The sequence below is a fragment of the Botrytis fragariae genome, assembly GCF_013461495.1.
Source record: "Botrytis fragariae strain BVB16 chromosome Unknown tig00000006, whole genome shotgun sequence".
NCBI classification, from domain to species: Eukaryota; Fungi; Ascomycota; class Leotiomycetes; order Helotiales; family Sclerotiniaceae; genus Botrytis; species Botrytis fragariae.
Window position 1 is genome coordinate 207824 of NW_023500988.1, and position 16009 is coordinate 223832.

General features: G+C 43.5%; 6 protein-coding genes across 6 annotated transcripts; 3 read left to right on the top strand and 3 right to left on the bottom strand.

Moving 5' to 3' along the window:
• Positions 1-712: 712 nt before the first annotated feature.
• Positions 713-2062, top strand: Bfra_001241 (uncharacterized protein; the record flags this gene model as incomplete). The annotated part of the gene is made up of 1 exon (XM_037331678.1): positions 713-2062. The coding sequence occupies one exon, from the start codon at positions 713-715 to the stop codon at positions 2060-2062; it is 1350 nt and encodes a 449-aa protein (XP_037195832.1).
• Positions 2063-2300: 238 nt separating this feature from the next.
• Positions 2301-3099, top strand: Bfra_001242 (uncharacterized protein; the record flags this gene model as incomplete). Its single annotated transcript, XM_037331679.1, has 3 exons — positions 2301-2523; positions 2762-2894; positions 2928-3099. 3 exons carry the CDS (start codon positions 2301-2303, stop codon positions 3097-3099), a joined length of 528 nt encoding a protein of 175 aa, XP_037195833.1.
• Positions 3100-4485: 1386 nt separating this feature from the next.
• Positions 4486-6084, bottom strand: Bfra_001243 (putative glutamine synthetase protein; the record flags this gene model as incomplete). The annotated part of the gene is made up of 3 exons (XM_037331680.1): positions 4486-5206; positions 5260-5578; positions 5628-6084. The coding sequence occupies 3 exons, from the start codon at positions 6082-6084 to the stop codon at positions 4486-4488; spliced, it is 1497 nt and encodes a 498-aa protein (XP_037195834.1).
• Positions 6085-7718: 1634 nt separating this feature from the next.
• Bfra_001244 (putative short-chain dehydrogenase protein) lies at positions 7719-9045 on the top strand (the record flags this gene model as incomplete). Its single annotated transcript, XM_037331681.1, has 3 exons — positions 7719-7810; positions 8127-8820; positions 8914-9045. The coding sequence occupies 3 exons, from the start codon at positions 7719-7721 to the stop codon at positions 9043-9045; spliced, it is 918 nt and encodes a 305-aa protein (XP_037195835.1).
• A 1655-nt stretch (positions 9046-10700) lies between these two features.
• Positions 10701-11701, bottom strand: Bfra_001245 (uncharacterized protein; the record flags this gene model as incomplete). The annotated part of the gene is made up of 3 exons (XM_037331682.1): positions 10701-11059; positions 11135-11338; positions 11578-11701. 3 exons carry the CDS (start codon positions 11699-11701, stop codon positions 10701-10703), a joined length of 687 nt encoding a protein of 228 aa, XP_037195836.1.
• Positions 11702-14098: 2397 nt separating this feature from the next.
• On the bottom strand, positions 14099-14723 carry Bfra_001246 (uncharacterized protein; the record flags this gene model as incomplete). Its single annotated transcript, XM_037331683.1, has 3 exons — positions 14099-14298; positions 14341-14475; positions 14627-14723. 3 exons carry the CDS (start codon positions 14721-14723, stop codon positions 14099-14101), a joined length of 432 nt encoding a protein of 143 aa, XP_037195837.1.
• Between the last annotated feature and the right edge of the window lie 1286 nt (positions 14724-16009).

Sequence of the window (16009 nt, forward strand, 5' to 3'; positions counted from 1 at the left end):
GGGATTGTGAGGCGGACGCTTTGTAATGCGGTTTATAGAATTAGATGGAAGAGTTCATGTCTTTTCGTGATTTGTGGTCCAGATCAAATTATAGGACACGTGCATTTGTCTACCAGAATGCTAACAATCATTCATTCGGCATTAACATCAACGACTTGAAGAGACATGACTCAGTACCGACAAAACTTCTGACAAAGAATGAATTCCTTAACAGAATTCGCCTTCACAGCACAATCCAACATATCGTATATATACTCGTAATATCATAGTTATGTGAAATCTTACAAAACAAATCAACGTTTGCACCTGCCTAATCCGGATAGCTAGACGTCAGATGTCAGATACATCCGATATGCATATTCAGGGATCACCGGAAGTAGTGGGGTATTCCCGGCTAGGCCACCCTTTCCAACATCATGACATCTCGAATATTACTGATTCATGTATAGGCATCAATGTTTTGTACTTTCTGAACAATTACAGTGCACCGTTGAATTATATTGGTGAATTATTAGATATTGAAATCCAATAATCTAGGCAGAAACTTTTACTGCTCTCCTCAAATACCCTTGGATTTTCGCTGCCCTTGATAATTCACTCGCCTTCCTCAAAACATTTAACTCTAACCACTCTTCCAATTCTTCCCCTATTACCGCAACCGACAAATTCTTGGCATTCTCAAGCTCTTCCATCCAAATAAGATACTCTAGATATGTCCCTCCAAACCTTCCACCTCTTTTCCGCCCTTCCAAAAGAACTTCGCGATCTAGTCTGGCTTCATGCTCTTCCTCCTCCTCGTATAATAGGCGTTGAGGAAACTTTTGAAACGATTTCCCATTTTGAAAAGAGGACGTTTGGAAAAGAAATAGTTGATGACGATGTTCATCCTGATTTGGAGTATTTTGGAATCGATATGATGGCGCCGATGATACAGGAATTTGTGTTGGATAATGGGTTGGATTTTGAGATTGAGAATCTGGAGTCTGGCGAAGAAGCAACGGTGCAGATGGGAAAGGGAAAGGGAAAGGGAAAAGAGAAAGAGGAAAGAGAATTCGTACCGCTGTATTTGAGATCAAGGGATACTCACTACCGACAAGGTATCACTCCCTCACGCCTTTCCGACCCCCTGCTCTACTCTTACTACCAAGCCACTCGCCGTGGATCCCTCTATTCCCACTCCCCCATCCCCTCTCTGCTAAAGACATGTCGCGACTCTCGCTCCTGTATGCAACGTCTCGGCTACACCCTCACATTCTCCACTCGCACCTCCCCTCCCCGGATCTGGTTCAACTACACCCAAGACATTCTTTTCCTCCGCGCCCTTGATTCCGACATCAACGAAGGAATCATGTCCGAGCTCGTCGACGGTACCGGAACAAACATCGGGCAATTTCGTCCTGTGGAATTCACACAGGTGAGACGCCTCGCGCTCGATTTCTCAAAATGGATAGGTTGGGATGAACACTGGCAGTATGAAATTTCGCGAGTCGTGAAACTTTTTACGAATCTAGATGAGTTGTTCTTGGTGTTGAATTGCGATTGGTGGTTCCAGGATATTCGCGGAGGCTTTATTACGGGACTTCCTAAACATCCTACTTTTGCATCCGCTTCTTCTTCGCCTACTAATCCCTATTTCTCTCCTGATTCTGCATCCTCGCGTCCTTTTCCCATTTCTGAGCATTGGAAATCGGGAGGCGGAATAGATTGGAGTCATGGTGGGGGAACCACGTTGAAAACTCCCGCGAATTCATCGTTTCCATGGGGATTTAGAAACGTAGAGAACGAAGGGGATTTTTGGAGAAATTATGTAACCCCTACGCCTGGAACGTTTGCACTGACGAATGATGGGAATTATCGGTTCAAGATTAGGGAGTTTGAGAGAAGGGGGGAGGGGAATAGGAGGGGAGAGAGAAAAGATTTTTTCGGGGAGTGGAAGAGAGAGGTGGAGGAGAGTTTGAGGGAGAAATGGGAGGAGGATGGAGAGAGAGATAATGGGGAGTGGAGTGTGCCGAAGATACGGTTGGTTTTCTTGAGACAGGAGGAGGGCTTGGATAACATCTAATCTGATCTGAAGTCCTCATCTGTTCGAACATCAGATGAGATATTTAATTGAATTCTCGTCTCGTAAGCGGGGTAATAGAATGCATCGTGTAGAGATGTAAACAAAGACATATCTTCACACGACTTTTTGTCCTTTGCACTCTCACAACTGTCTAACATTCCAATGTCACCACCCTTTCAATCAATCATCTAATTGATATGTCACTTACAATTCAACATCACTCCTAAAAATAGTAAAGATGGGACGCAAAAATCAAAAAATAGCCTGGAAATCTAAGCCCAAGCCACAAAGAGCAACACCAGGGGAGATAAGAGCGAGCAAAGAGGCTGAGGAGAAGAGAGTACAATCTGCAGCCGCAGAGGCTACTGCTATCCAACCTGTTTCTGGTGTGAATAAAATTGGTAAAGAAGGTACGCGAGACGATAATGCGAAGATGAGAAGAAGCGGTGTTGATCTAGGTGGTGATACTTAGAAACAGCTAGCGCAGGTAGCAATGCAATCCTCCCCTCTGTTCAAAACTTGGTTTCACGGCCATAATGTGAGATCCTCCTCCTCCCCTTTTTTTCTTATCCCCAAGAATCATTCATCCATTCTTCATTTTCCTATTTCCCTGGATTATTTTTCGAACATCACGTTTCGCACTATCATCGATGAATAATATCTAATCATTCACTTCGTAATTAACAACTCTAGCTCTAGCGCTAGCCCCAATTCCAGATCATCAACAATCATTTCGAAGACTGCACCTCGCGCTTCGGCGTCGAGCAGCTGATGCTCGGCGGAAAGAGGCACGTCGTGAAATGAGACGGGAAAAGTGTGCTGTGATTGTCGAGTAATTGGGGGGTTTGCGGGATTTGTGTATTAGAGAGAGGGGTGGGGATGGTGGGGATTTTGGAGAAGAAGAAGAAGAAGAAGAAGAAGAGATGACCGTCTCTTTCTTTGGAGGTGGTGATTGGAGAGATGATAAGGATAAAGATAACGGTGGTGGAGGTGCTGCACTTGGTGGAATGCACAGGGACCAGACCATGATGGTTTAGAGATTTAAATCTTGTGTGAGAACTATTTGTAGATGGATATAGACATGAACATTTTACCAATCGATACTTATCATTTCCTATCCGCTCTCCTCTTTATCTCTATTGATATCCTCAACTCCCTTGTCATAATCCCTTCATCACCTCTCGTTCGCTTGCTTGCTCATGTACCAGCTCGCTAGTCAGGTCTTCGTATGTTCGGATAGATAGAAGTCATATATCTACTTTAAACTCCACGTAAACTCCACGTAAACTCCACAAGAGCATTCCACATCATGAATGCAAGTGACTGAGACCCATCGTTCCCACTCACTCTCACCCACGCCCGCGCACAAAACGAAAGAAAACAGGGGCAGGAATAAGACTCCAATATCAACATCCAATTCCAATCCCTCACCAACACAAGCTGCCAATTGAATATAATTCATCACACCTCTTTTTAGGTAGGTATTCCTTCACACCCCATCCAAACAGAAACAAACATGGTCAATCTACCTATTTAGCGCATGAATATTACTCCCAAGAAAGATTCTATCCGCGTCCATGCCTAGGTAACTCAAACCTTCACACACCCCATGAAGTTTCAACCTAGCTCCTTCAATCTCCTCCTTTTTTTCGGTCCCATTCTTCCATTTCTCTCTTCTATCCCTTCATCTCCATCTCCATCTCCATCTCCATCTCCATCTCCCTCCACTAAAACTACACCTACAACTCCACCTAACTTCCTAAGATCCAAATCCAAACCCTCTTCCCGTCCCTCTTCCCTCCCTCCATCCTTCTCCAACCATCATATCACATCACATCATATTCCCTTCCCATCTCCCTTCCATCCCCCTCCCTCCAATCCCCTCCCTCCAATCCCCTCCAACCCCTCAGCTCCAACCCCTCCCACCCCTCCCACCCCTCCCAAATCCCACTCTGACTTCATTTTCTCCTCTCCACTTTACAAATACCCAGCTGCTTTTTCTTAGATTTATCAGAGAACAATCCTTTGTAATATGATTATTAGATAGATGGATAGATAGATAGATAGATAGATAAATGAATAGAATATCTGGATAGAATATAAATCGAGATTATATGTTAATATATTGAGGTTTACCTAGTCATTGTGACTTAACTAGATAATTAATGAGCCACCTTATCTCATGGTATATGTCATTTGATATTTGATGTAGTGAAGAAGAGAAAGGAGGGGGTTGAAAGTGTATGAAGAAGGAATGTAATCTTCATACTTTACCTAGGTACTACTGGATTGGTAGATCCTCGCCATTGTGAATGGAAAAGAGCAAGAATCCATAAAACCAGCAAACAGTGCAATAACTCGAGGTGTTCAAAATAAATAGATTTCATGTTTCTTAAGATAGTTCTCATCCATCCATCCAACAATCAGACACTCTCAATATATCTTCTAACTTCCCAATCCGTTACTGCCTCATCCCATAATCTGATTTCGTGTTCTCTGGTACCTCCATAATGTTCCACGAATTCATCTCCGAATACTTCTCTCGCTATGCTATCCTTCTCCATGAATTTCTCCGTGGCTTCTTTCAAATTCTTCGCTAATCTAACTCCTGGATCTGCTTTTCCTCCTACATCTTGACCTTTTCCTAATGGTGGTTGTTGGATTTCTAATTTCTTTTCTACTCCTCTCCATCCTAATGCTAGGATAGCTGCTAGTACGTAAAATGGGTTTGTATCTGCACCTGGCACTCTAATTTCGAAACGTGTGGCCCCGGGTTTGGAAGTTGGAGGTGCGATTAGACGAACAGAAGCTGCACGATGTTCAAGACCCCAAGACACTGTTACTGGAGCCCAGAAATTTTCGACTAGACGTTTGTAAGAGTTGACTGTTGGTGCGAGAAGTGGCATGACATATGGAAGACCTTCCAATACTCCAGCGAGGAAATGACGCCCCATATCCGAAAGATTCTCAATATCCTTCCATTTTGCATCCGTGTCTTTAGTTTCTCGGAAGAAGAGATTCTTGCCATCTTTGTCGACGATCGAAACATGCATGTGCCCACTATTTCCGGGTAGCCCTTGACGTGGCTTGGCCATAAAGCATGGGGTGATGCCGTATTTTGTTGCTACCGATTTAACAACATATCTAATATATATCAGCATCTCGTCCTTAGAATGGTAGGGAATCTCCAAACTTACTTGAACAAGCTTGCTTTGTCTGCCATTTGTTGAATCTCCCCAAATGCCAAAGCTGCCTCAAAAACACCGGGTCCACTCTCTGTATGCCATCCTTCTATTCCACAATTGAATTGTTCGCATGCATCATATATCCCATAATAATAATCTTGGTTGTGAACCGGTCTAGTTAAACTGTATCCAAACATTCCTTCGGTCAGCGAAGGTAATGAATCGACTGGGTTTTCTCTTAGGAAGGTTGCTGTTGAAGATGTGTTTCGTTCGGAAATCGGCGCATGAGGATTGCTCGCCGGCGCTTTGAATTGGAAGAACTCGTATTCAGCTTGGTCTTGTTAGTCACAACCTCTACAAGAGTCCAAAGATGCTCATACCTCCAGCCATTGCACCCAAACCATGGGCTTGTAACTTTTCCACGGCAGTCTTCAACAATCCCCTCGGGCATGCAGAAACCGGCTTTCCAGAATCGGGATCATAAAAGCTGATTAAAAAGAATGGCACATTATCTTCCCAAGGTATCCTTCTAAAACTACTCAAATCTGGAATCGCAATAATATCGTGATAACCGTTCTCGGCGTTGCTGATTTTTAATTCCTTGAAATATGTTTGATCATGCATATCCCAACCGAAGATGACTGAACAGAATCCGAACCCTTCCTTCGCAATCCCAAGGAACTTCTTCTTGGAAACAAGCTTCCCGCGCAGTATACCATCGACATCGATACCAGCCAATTTTACTTTTGTATCTTTTTCGAGAAGTGCGGTGAGGTTCTCGGCCGTCTTTTCATCCCATTGCTTGTGTGAAGCTATCCATTCTGGAGTATCTGGCATCTTGTCGTTGAGTTGAGAGGGAATCGTAAGGAGTGAAGGGTACTTGTTCAGCTTGGTATCTGTGAGAACGATTGGCAGATTGAGTTGAAGGGATATCTGGGATCTGGCTTGTTGAATGTGGAGGGAGGTTTAGATTGCTGTACACCTTAAGAGGGGGAAAAGAGTGGTGGGAGTAAAGCAAGGAAGTTTCCCTACAATTTGCGATAAGAGATTCTGCGATAAAGCGAGGGGCTGTTGTGGATGCTGCTTTAATGTCACCATCCCTCACCCGACCATCACTTGGCGGATTCTAGGACGTCGGTGGATACTCGGATGGTCTTTGTCGATTAAAGTAGCAAGATATCTTGCCGTAAATGATTGATATGCAGCCATCTACCGAACAACTGCGCAGTGCATCAATGCCCAGCAGATTATTCCACGAAATCATCATATGTAACGAGAATAGATAACTACATGTATAGATCTGTTCCGAAGTGATTACACGAAGATTCGTGTAAAAGAGGTATCGTGATGACTTCATTAGTCAACAATGACGACAGGAACAACGACAGCATTGATTATCTCCTCAGAATTCCATAGCGCCCACCATGTGAGGAGATCGGCCATGACAATTATTGTCGTCTGACCATCATCTATCGTCTATCGTCTATCAAGAAATTGGGAGTCTCACTCGAATGTACCCCGCGACAGGATGGTTGCACTTTGTTTAGACTTGGACTCACACTCAGACTCGGACTCAAACTCAGATTTAGACTCAGACTCTCAACTCTCAAAGGCTGTTGTACCAAAGCGACCAATACCTACGTGGCGAGCGTGGGTTCATCAAGGCAACCCATATCTAACAGTGAGATGAAGTATTAGACTTGAAACATGGCCCAAAAGCTGTGTTGTATCAATTGAACCAATCCCCAATATCCAGTCCCCAATATCCAATCCTCGACCGCCAATACCCACCAGCCAATGATCCATATCTCAAATCATCGGGGCTTTTCTATTTCCTGATCCAGTCATCGAACCCCGGGTTTCTTGGGAGTTTGGAGAGTCCCTGGGTAGATATCATCGCACATTCACGATTCATTCTCTTCTCCCTATCAGCTTAATCTCGCTTTATCCAAAAAGCAGCGGTGAGTTTCATTTGCCAGTAAACACCTGAATCGTGTGTCGGGAGTGAATCCATGGATCTTCTTCGGAACGATAACGAATTCTACGACTTTACCCTCCACTGCCCACCGAGAACGGACCAATAAGTGTGATGGGTTTGTGTGTCCTCTACTCCGTCCCTACTCCGTCCCTACTTCATACCAGTGACACATCAGCATCCACATTCTCTCTCTTAAATTCAATTGTCATCACAAATATTATTTCATAACAAATCTTCGCATCATTTCGAGTGACTTCTACAATTCTACAAAGGGGGGATAGTTTGCAACAACTTTATTAAAACTTCTCGAGATTCTTCCTTCCTTGTCTACATTCTCACACACATCTATATCAGGAACAAAGAGTAAGTTTCATTTTTCCTTGTCAGAGAGAGACAAGTATTATAACCACAACGCTTTCTTTGGTGGAGAATTCATTGATCGCTGACAAGAGCTCCAATAGACCACAGTATTCAAATCAAAAATACATTCAACATGGCCGGCAGCGGAGAAAGAGTTCCTACCATCAACAGCTTCCAAATGGGAAGACTGCATGGTAAAAATGCCATCGTTACTGGTGCTGCTGGGTGAGTCCTGTCTTTCTTTTTCTCCTGACATGGAATTTTCGGTGTGATTCGGGATTCACGGGATTTGAAAATCCAGGACGATGAGCATCGTATCTGCTTTCTCTTTCTGATTCAGAGTTGTGCCCTTATCAAATCCTTCTGAGTAATGAGAGTGTTTGGTATGGCCACACACGTGACCTCATTCATTTTTGTAATGGGTCGAGCGACGACTGTATCTGAGCGGGCCGTGAGAGCATTACGTGGGAGATTCAATGTCGCGAAAATATCCATATCAAAAATCAATTCAATCTTCAACATATACTAACACCCTCCCCAGAGGAATCGGTCTTGAAACCTGTATCCTCTTCGCCAAAGAAGGCGCCAATGTTCTCATGGCCGATATTTCCGCACCAGCACTCGAGAAAGCCGCCGCAAAACTCAGACAACTAGTTCCATCCGCCCACAAAGTTGAAGTTAAAGTATGCGACGTCTCTAAAGAATCTGACATCGAGGCCGCAGTTGCTCATCTCGAATCTTGGGGTGGTATTGATATCATGTTCAACAATGCTGGAATTATGCATGCTGATGATGCCGATGCTATTGATACCCCTGAGAAGATTTGGGATCTGACTCAAGCTATTAACGTTAAGGGTGTTTGGTTTGGTTGCAAACATGCCGTCATTTCTATGCGCAAGAACAAGAAGAGCCGTGGTTCTATCATCAACACTGCATCTGTTGTTGCGCTTGTTGGTTCTGCCACTCCTCAATTAGCATACACAGCTTCCAAGGGAGCAGTTTTGGCCATGACTAGAGAATTGGCTATTGTTCACGCAAGAGAGGGATTCAGATTCAATGCGCTATGCCCAGCTCCATTGAACACTCCTCTTCTTCAAGATTGGTTGGGAGATGATCAACCTAAGAGACTTAGACGTGAGATTCATTTCCCAAGTGGAAGATTCGGAGAGGCTATTGAGCAAGCTCAAGCAGTTTTGTTCTTGGCTAGTGATGAGAGTAGCTTTGTTAACGGACAAGTACGTTTCTTTTTCTTTTTCTTAATTCCCTCCACTCCTCCCCCCTACCATTCTCCCAGCCACATAGACCCGCTTATCTAACATTAATCACAGGATTTCGTTGTCGACGGCGGTATGACAAAAGCCTACGTCACCCCCGAAGGACCACCTCTCGCCGCTCCATCCAACAACGCTCTTCTCAGCGAACAAGTCGATGCTATCCGCGGTACCGGTATTCCTCAATAGATTTTTCATTTTTCTTGAATCATCAGCTTTTTTGCATGGATTTTTAGCGTACAATTGGTAGATTAGGCTGGACCATTTTAGATAGATATGACGCTAGAATGAATGAAGATTGTTGAATTTCAATATCATATGGTTCTTAAAGTTGAAGGTGTGATTTGCAAGGTGCGAGAGATGATATGACGTGAGGCTAGTATTCGAGTAGGGCTGTGGGTTCTGCAATTCATCAGGGTAGAGGGAGGAGGGGAAGAGGTGGAGAAGAGGGGGTGGAGGATAATGTTGCTATTGTGGCTCGGATTCAGCAGAGGTTTTCCGTATGCGAGAGGTATAGGTTGGGAGATGGTCAGCAATATCTAAGTTGGCATAGTGTGCTGATATATATTAGACTGAGTGTGGTATATATGTTATTGAAACTTGATCCGTAATCTTTCCAAGATTCCTATATGAGTTTAGTATACATTTTCAGTATCGATTTTTTCTGGGAATGTTCTTCGAAGAAAGCGCGGATATACTAGGTATACCTACCTATCTTGATTACTTGGGATTATTCGCTGGGGTATCTGAAGGCTGTTTGGAGAGATTTACTTGATATCCAAGAGAGTTTCTCGAAGTTCTTACATCAGTAGCATATGAGGGTTGAAAATATTAAGGAGTTTATTTATCAAGGTCGTTATGAAATGCTGATATATTCATCTTAGGCAGTTAGGTAGATAGATACTGTTGTCCGTATTCCGAAGATGAGATCTGGCTATAATGTGAAACAGATTTTTGGGAGCTGGGAAATAGAGATGGGTATTAGGGGTTTTCTATATTGTCTGAGGGATTTTTGAATAGTGGAAGGTCTTGTGCGATGGTGGGAGTGATTTTTTTGGGGAGGATTACCGTCTGGTGGATTGTGTGGTATGTTGTGATATGTAGTGTAGAAGAGGTTGGAAAGGCGGATTCATAGTTCCTCTGCATGTATAAATCACTCTTGGATGTTGAGAAAGGAAATGTTGAAAAGTAGGAATGAAAATTTCTAATTGTTGATTTGGAGGTCAAATATTGAGTCTGTGAAGATGACACAAATTCACGCGCGGATGGAGTGAACTTTATTTTCGCGTATATAGGTAGGTAAATACATTCGTACAAATGACCTCGGGAGTATTCGATATGATTATAAAACTTGCCATCACTTCTACGATCACCACAAGCCTGCAACCCTACAACCACTCGCAAAAACATCTTTCACAATGACGAAACTCGCGCTCCCTACCCCCAACAACAATTAAAACCAATAGAGAAAACGAAACAAAGACATAGAGATGGATGACGCGATGGGGGTTCCTGGTGCCGGTACGGGTGAACTTGATACCATGGCTGTTTCTGCTCCCCGTAGCAAAGGTATGGTGATTCGTTCCTGAGATGTGTGTATTGAGCTGATGAAAAATTAATGGATGTAGTAAGAAGCGAAGGACAGATGTTGGCGAGGAGAGAGAATAATAGGGTGCGCATGAGGTTGAAGAGGGCAAGGGAGAGGGAGAGGAGGAGAATAAGAGAAGGAGAAGAATAAGAGGAAGAAGGGAGGTTGGAGGGAGCAGGTGAAGAGGAGGAGGGAGAGAGGGATGGAGATATGAATCATTAGCTCTTTTGTTTACATTTAACGAAATAACTGCAATTCAATTTCCGGAGAGAAGGAGTTGGTTTACACCTTGGCCTCCGGTACCACCGCTGCCTCCCCCGAATGGACCCCCGAGCCCACCAGTTCCCTCACACACATCATCTTCATCATCCTCATCCGGCAGACTCCAGTTACCGAGGACCGTAGTCCAGATCCTATCTTCCTCTTCTTCATCCTCGTCCTCGTCAAAAGCGACATCCTCTCCCGCCGCAATCCGCTCCGCGATGCGCAAACGCGCCATGCCCTTGACAATCTTGGCATCGGCTTCCTTTGCCGCCTCGCGCTTAAGCTTCCGAACCTTTCTTCTGTATGCCTTGCGGCGCTCATTTTGTTTTTGGCGCTGCTCTTTCATTTGCGCTGGGGTGGGTGCCGCATCCATTCATATGATTAGCCTGGTTCATTTTCATTTTGGAGGATGGTTGATCCTCTTACCGTTCTTTGGTCTGTGTGTTAAACCGGAAAATATACTGGGGCTAATGCCCGCAGAACCACCCGCAAGATCTCTTTCTCCCTCCTCAACACCGTGCTCATCACCCCCCACCCAGAAACCACCAGTACCAGAAGGGTTTTGTGCCGAAGCACCAAGTCTTTCCTCTTCTTCTACCTCTCCCTCTTGCATCCTCAACCTTTCTTGCTCTGTCAAAGTAGCATTCGTTAGTATAAGAAGTATAGCAGTGGGAGTTCTCAAGCCCATCATGACAATCATAGGTTAATCGGAGACATTCATAGATATGAACATGTCCAACTATGCACATATCTAGCTATGAACAACTCTCAATCATTTCATGTTGAAAAACGATACATCAACTGCATGGCTTCATCAAAGCACGTGATGCTACCAAGGAAGTTGTACAAAGCATAGGTTTATGGCTTACCCCTTTCGGCTCGAACAGCAGCAGCATGCGCTGCAATTGCAGCTAATCTCTTTCTCTCGGCTCTCAATTCGTTATTTGCCCTATTAGGCTTGGGCTTAGACTGTGGTTCTTTCTTTGGAGGCATGATCGAATGGATTACTAGTGAATGACGAGAGGGAGTGGATATCGAAATTGAATTCAACGCTGCAAATTCGATGTAACGAGAGTGCGTGGAGAGGAAGTGCTTGGTTGCAAGTCGCGTGGATTTTTTATTATTGGTTTGTTTACAACCGATATTCATATCTCGCTTGCCTACATTAGACGATAGCTTCAATGGAGTATTGTCTAATCTAATCTGTTGCGCAAGAGACGCGGCTTAGTACTTTGGGTATCTCATGTACTTCTCATGTGTTTTGATAACCCTTGTTGTTATTATCCGCGGATTTCTTTGATTATCGCTTGCGCTATACCTCGAGACTGACATGCGCCAAATACACGGTGGGATTTTGCCAACATTGGTTCTTGTAGAATTAATCACGAGCCACCAATGACCACGAGAAAAGAGTAAAAAGCTACCCTTCTCTGGTTCTACATTTTCATGATCTTTCACCTGAGCTTTATCAACACTGCTGGTATGATATTCGTCATCGCAGGTTCATCTGAACAGAAAACATGATACCATAGAAAGCAGGACCTTTCTTCCACTCAATATGCCACTCAGCCTCCCTCCAAAGCTCCCAAAACCACACAAAGAATAGAACTGAAAAAATTGCTAACTATCTGCGCACACTAGGCTCCCTATTAGAACAATCGAGCTGCCGAAAACGAAAATCTTTGACTATTGCTGCTAAGCTGCGCTCAATTTTGTAACAACACACATAGCAGAGGTCGCGCGCGTCTTCAACAACTTGCACTGTCGTCGCAGATCCAAGTAAGGCGCAACCTCTGCAGCTGTTGGTGTGGGAAATATATTGAGTGTAGAATCGAGAAGTCTTTGGACTATAACAAAAGCAGATAGAGACACAAGCTCAACAATGTGATTAGGGGAAAGAAGAGAAGCTCCTGGCAGTTTGTATGTAAGTAAGGATCTGAGAAGCTTCTTCTTTTGTCCATCTTCTATGGGGGAAAATAAGCGTTGCTGTGTATTCAAGTAGGATATCGTAATCAGCCAAAGCATTCCTCAAAATAAAGCCGGGACTCGATTTGCAGGCATCTTGTTTGATTCTGTTACTATTTCCAATCTTTCGTTTGGCGGCTGGTCTCTTGCGATTATAGTCTCACGATATCAGAAGTTAATTGGATAAACACTCACTATCTGCTCAGCCCTTTTTGAAAGATGTTGTCCTCGTTGAATCTTACGCGCAACATATTTAGTTCTGAGTAAGCAGGTGGGGTTCTGTCTAAACTTAAAATTCAAAAGGTAATGTCACCTCATCGCCAATCGATTAGAACTACTTCCAGCGCTACTTTTATTCGACCACCGACAGTATGGAGCGATGCGCCTATGTTTGTCACTTGGCTAAGGATGATTTCTCTCGTAATCTGCTCTAGCTTCTTCAAATAGATTCTCGTACTATTGGGACATGTGTGCCTAAAACTCATCTACGTTGACTTGCCATCGATACCTATGAACTACCTCCAGCCAGCCAGATATTTCTTCCACAGTATGATACCATAGTCATTTTCCGAAGTTATTTCTTCACCCAAGCGCATACAGAAGCTGGGGGTGAACCATGAATATACCTACCTATCTACCACCAGCAAAGGTTTCCCAATCTCGCTTAATTAACAAATACTTATATCCAATCCTTTAGCTAACCCATAACAAACGAAATAATCGCGGTCGAAGACCTAGTGTAGTGGTAGCATACGTGATTATACCTGTTCTGGGGATACAGAAAACAGGCTCACGCCTGTTTTCTGAAGGAGCCATCTTTGGATTGGTGGGCGTCAGCCCACCGCGTAGTATATTTAATTCTACCAAAGCGACCGCTGACAGATGCCACATCTACGAAATGAAGTCCGTATTTGTGTGCCTTGACGCTGGTCAGACGTTCCTGAGATACTTCTTAGTGGGCCGTAACGATATTTTTTGACTTTTTTGAGGGTTTGTTTGCATAGTTTGTCGACGCAGGGTCAATAGACACTCGCCATTACTAGCTGGGTATCTTGGGTTAAGAATTCAAATAATCACCCTTGACGGATATGAAGAAATCAGCAATAATGGTTCCTTCTGATGTTAGCGTATTTTATTATATTCAGCTATGAAAAATGCACTGTGAGGTTCCCCTCCCATCAGCCCAAAGACTTCATAAAATATTAGTTATACATCTTTTTCGTATTCGTCGGTCTACACACCTCTGCTTGAATCATTCATATCAATCGCTTCAACATAACAGGCGGCAGAGGCAACATCCAATCTGTGTGTTTAAAGGTCCGAAACTGGCAATCATAGGGTGCAATCCCAAACATTAAAATTGGCTCATGAATCCTTATGAATCAATTTGGTGATAGCAAAGCACAATATTTGCAGAAAGCAGATCTACCGAATAGGAATTTCCCAGGTACCTCCAGCTTCACGCCCTCCTCCCCAGTTATTCTGGTTTCTTTCCTTATCCCTAATCATATCCTCCAGCATGTCCGCCTCCTCATCAAAATTCTTGCTCGGATCTTCATCTTCCTCCTCTCTCTCCTGCTTCGTATCAATGTCACCACCAGCTTGCGCACCATTCGAATTCAAGGCTGCACATTTTGCAAGCCGGCGCTGATTACGATGTTCCTAACGCAGTTTCGCAGCAATAGCGGATCGAGCCGCAATATTCTTGGAAATCTTCCCTATTTGTGAGATCGTATCAGCAGATGAGCGACGATGGATATAGTACGCAGCGGCAACAACTACAACATGGCTAAGGATGCCTTCTGACAAGATTAGTAGATGCGTGGAGTGACGACTAGAAATGCAGAACTCCTTATATTCTGTCTTATTCTTCTCTACGTTGGAATGATTTGTTAGCCAGCCACACTAATGGACAATACCTAAAAAGAACGTATCGAAAGCGAAAGAACTTACTCTTTCTGGACTCCTCTGGATGTTGCGATTCAACAGTAGGAGCATCGCGGTGCGATATTTTGCCTCTCTTTTCTCTCTTATCTATGCAAGCAGTCATGATTTCGATAATAGATTGGGGAAATTAATGGATTGGATGTTAAAGTTGAAGATTTTTCGTTGTCGCGAATTTGCAGGGAAATCACAAGCTTTTTGAAAGACTACAAGAAAAACAAACTTGTTTCTTGGTCCTGTTCGGGTCGATTCTATCTCTAATCGAAGAATCAAGTCACATCGTTCAGTGAATATGTTGATCCCCACGCCCACGTAGCTATCTCAACAGAACTATCTTTCCCCTTAAAAGATTGACATTCAATTAATAGCACCATTATTGCAAATCCATGCACCTCATAACTCCTGAGCCTTATGGTATCTCAACTCAAGATAGTATGGAAATCGCAAGATACAGAAAATGATTCAAGCTTAGAAATGAGTAGGTAAGACATTCGATCTTGGAACAACATTTCCATCTGTGCTCAATATGTTTCCATATATCCATACAAACACAATGTTTGAAGTAATACTAATTGAGATATCTGCAGATTTCGTAGGAACAAATTCTCAAAGAACTGGCGCCTTCGACTAATGCCCGTCAGTCATTCATTTGAACTCGACTCAAATCCAGCGCGACCACGTACATCTCCTCCATCTCTAGCCTCAAGGAAGAACAAGACTATGACTCTAATAACTGCGCCTGCAGATCCTAAATACGAATGATACGGGTGGCAGACAAGAAGAGACATTTAGGACACATAAGAATACGGAAAGAAAGGCACAGGAACACTAGAGTTGCGAGAATAGGACGGATGCTAGAGATGTCGATAAAGTCGCAGGAAGCAGGACTTATGAAATGCTGTTTGTTCAACTCATTTCATCCTTGAGGAATTTAATAAGCAATCTGCATCATTCAGATCAGTTCTCTATAGATTGTTTGTCTATCCATGTGGGCACGCTCAGATTTAGTATTCAGCCTCTCCAAAGAACCTCAATCACAGATTACCTTCCGATTCAGTCATCTTGACCGATAATCCTAAAGTCACAGGATAGAGGATGGTGTGAATGTGAAACTGTATTTTTTGGTTAGGCTTTGATGCGTGTACAATGCAATGACGTATGACATTTTTTGAAGACAGTGCTAAAAGGTTATCATTAAGTCCAATCTAGCTGGTCATCAATCTGAAGCTCACTTTCGTCGCCATCGAGGTAAGTCAATGACATGTAATTAATAGAAGCTTTTTGATCCAGGGGAGTATGTGAGAAAGTGGGGCATCTAGGTACGCGCTGCAAAATTACCTCATCGTCACCTCTAAAACAATACTTCTAGAAACGTTTCAATTCAGTAGAGGT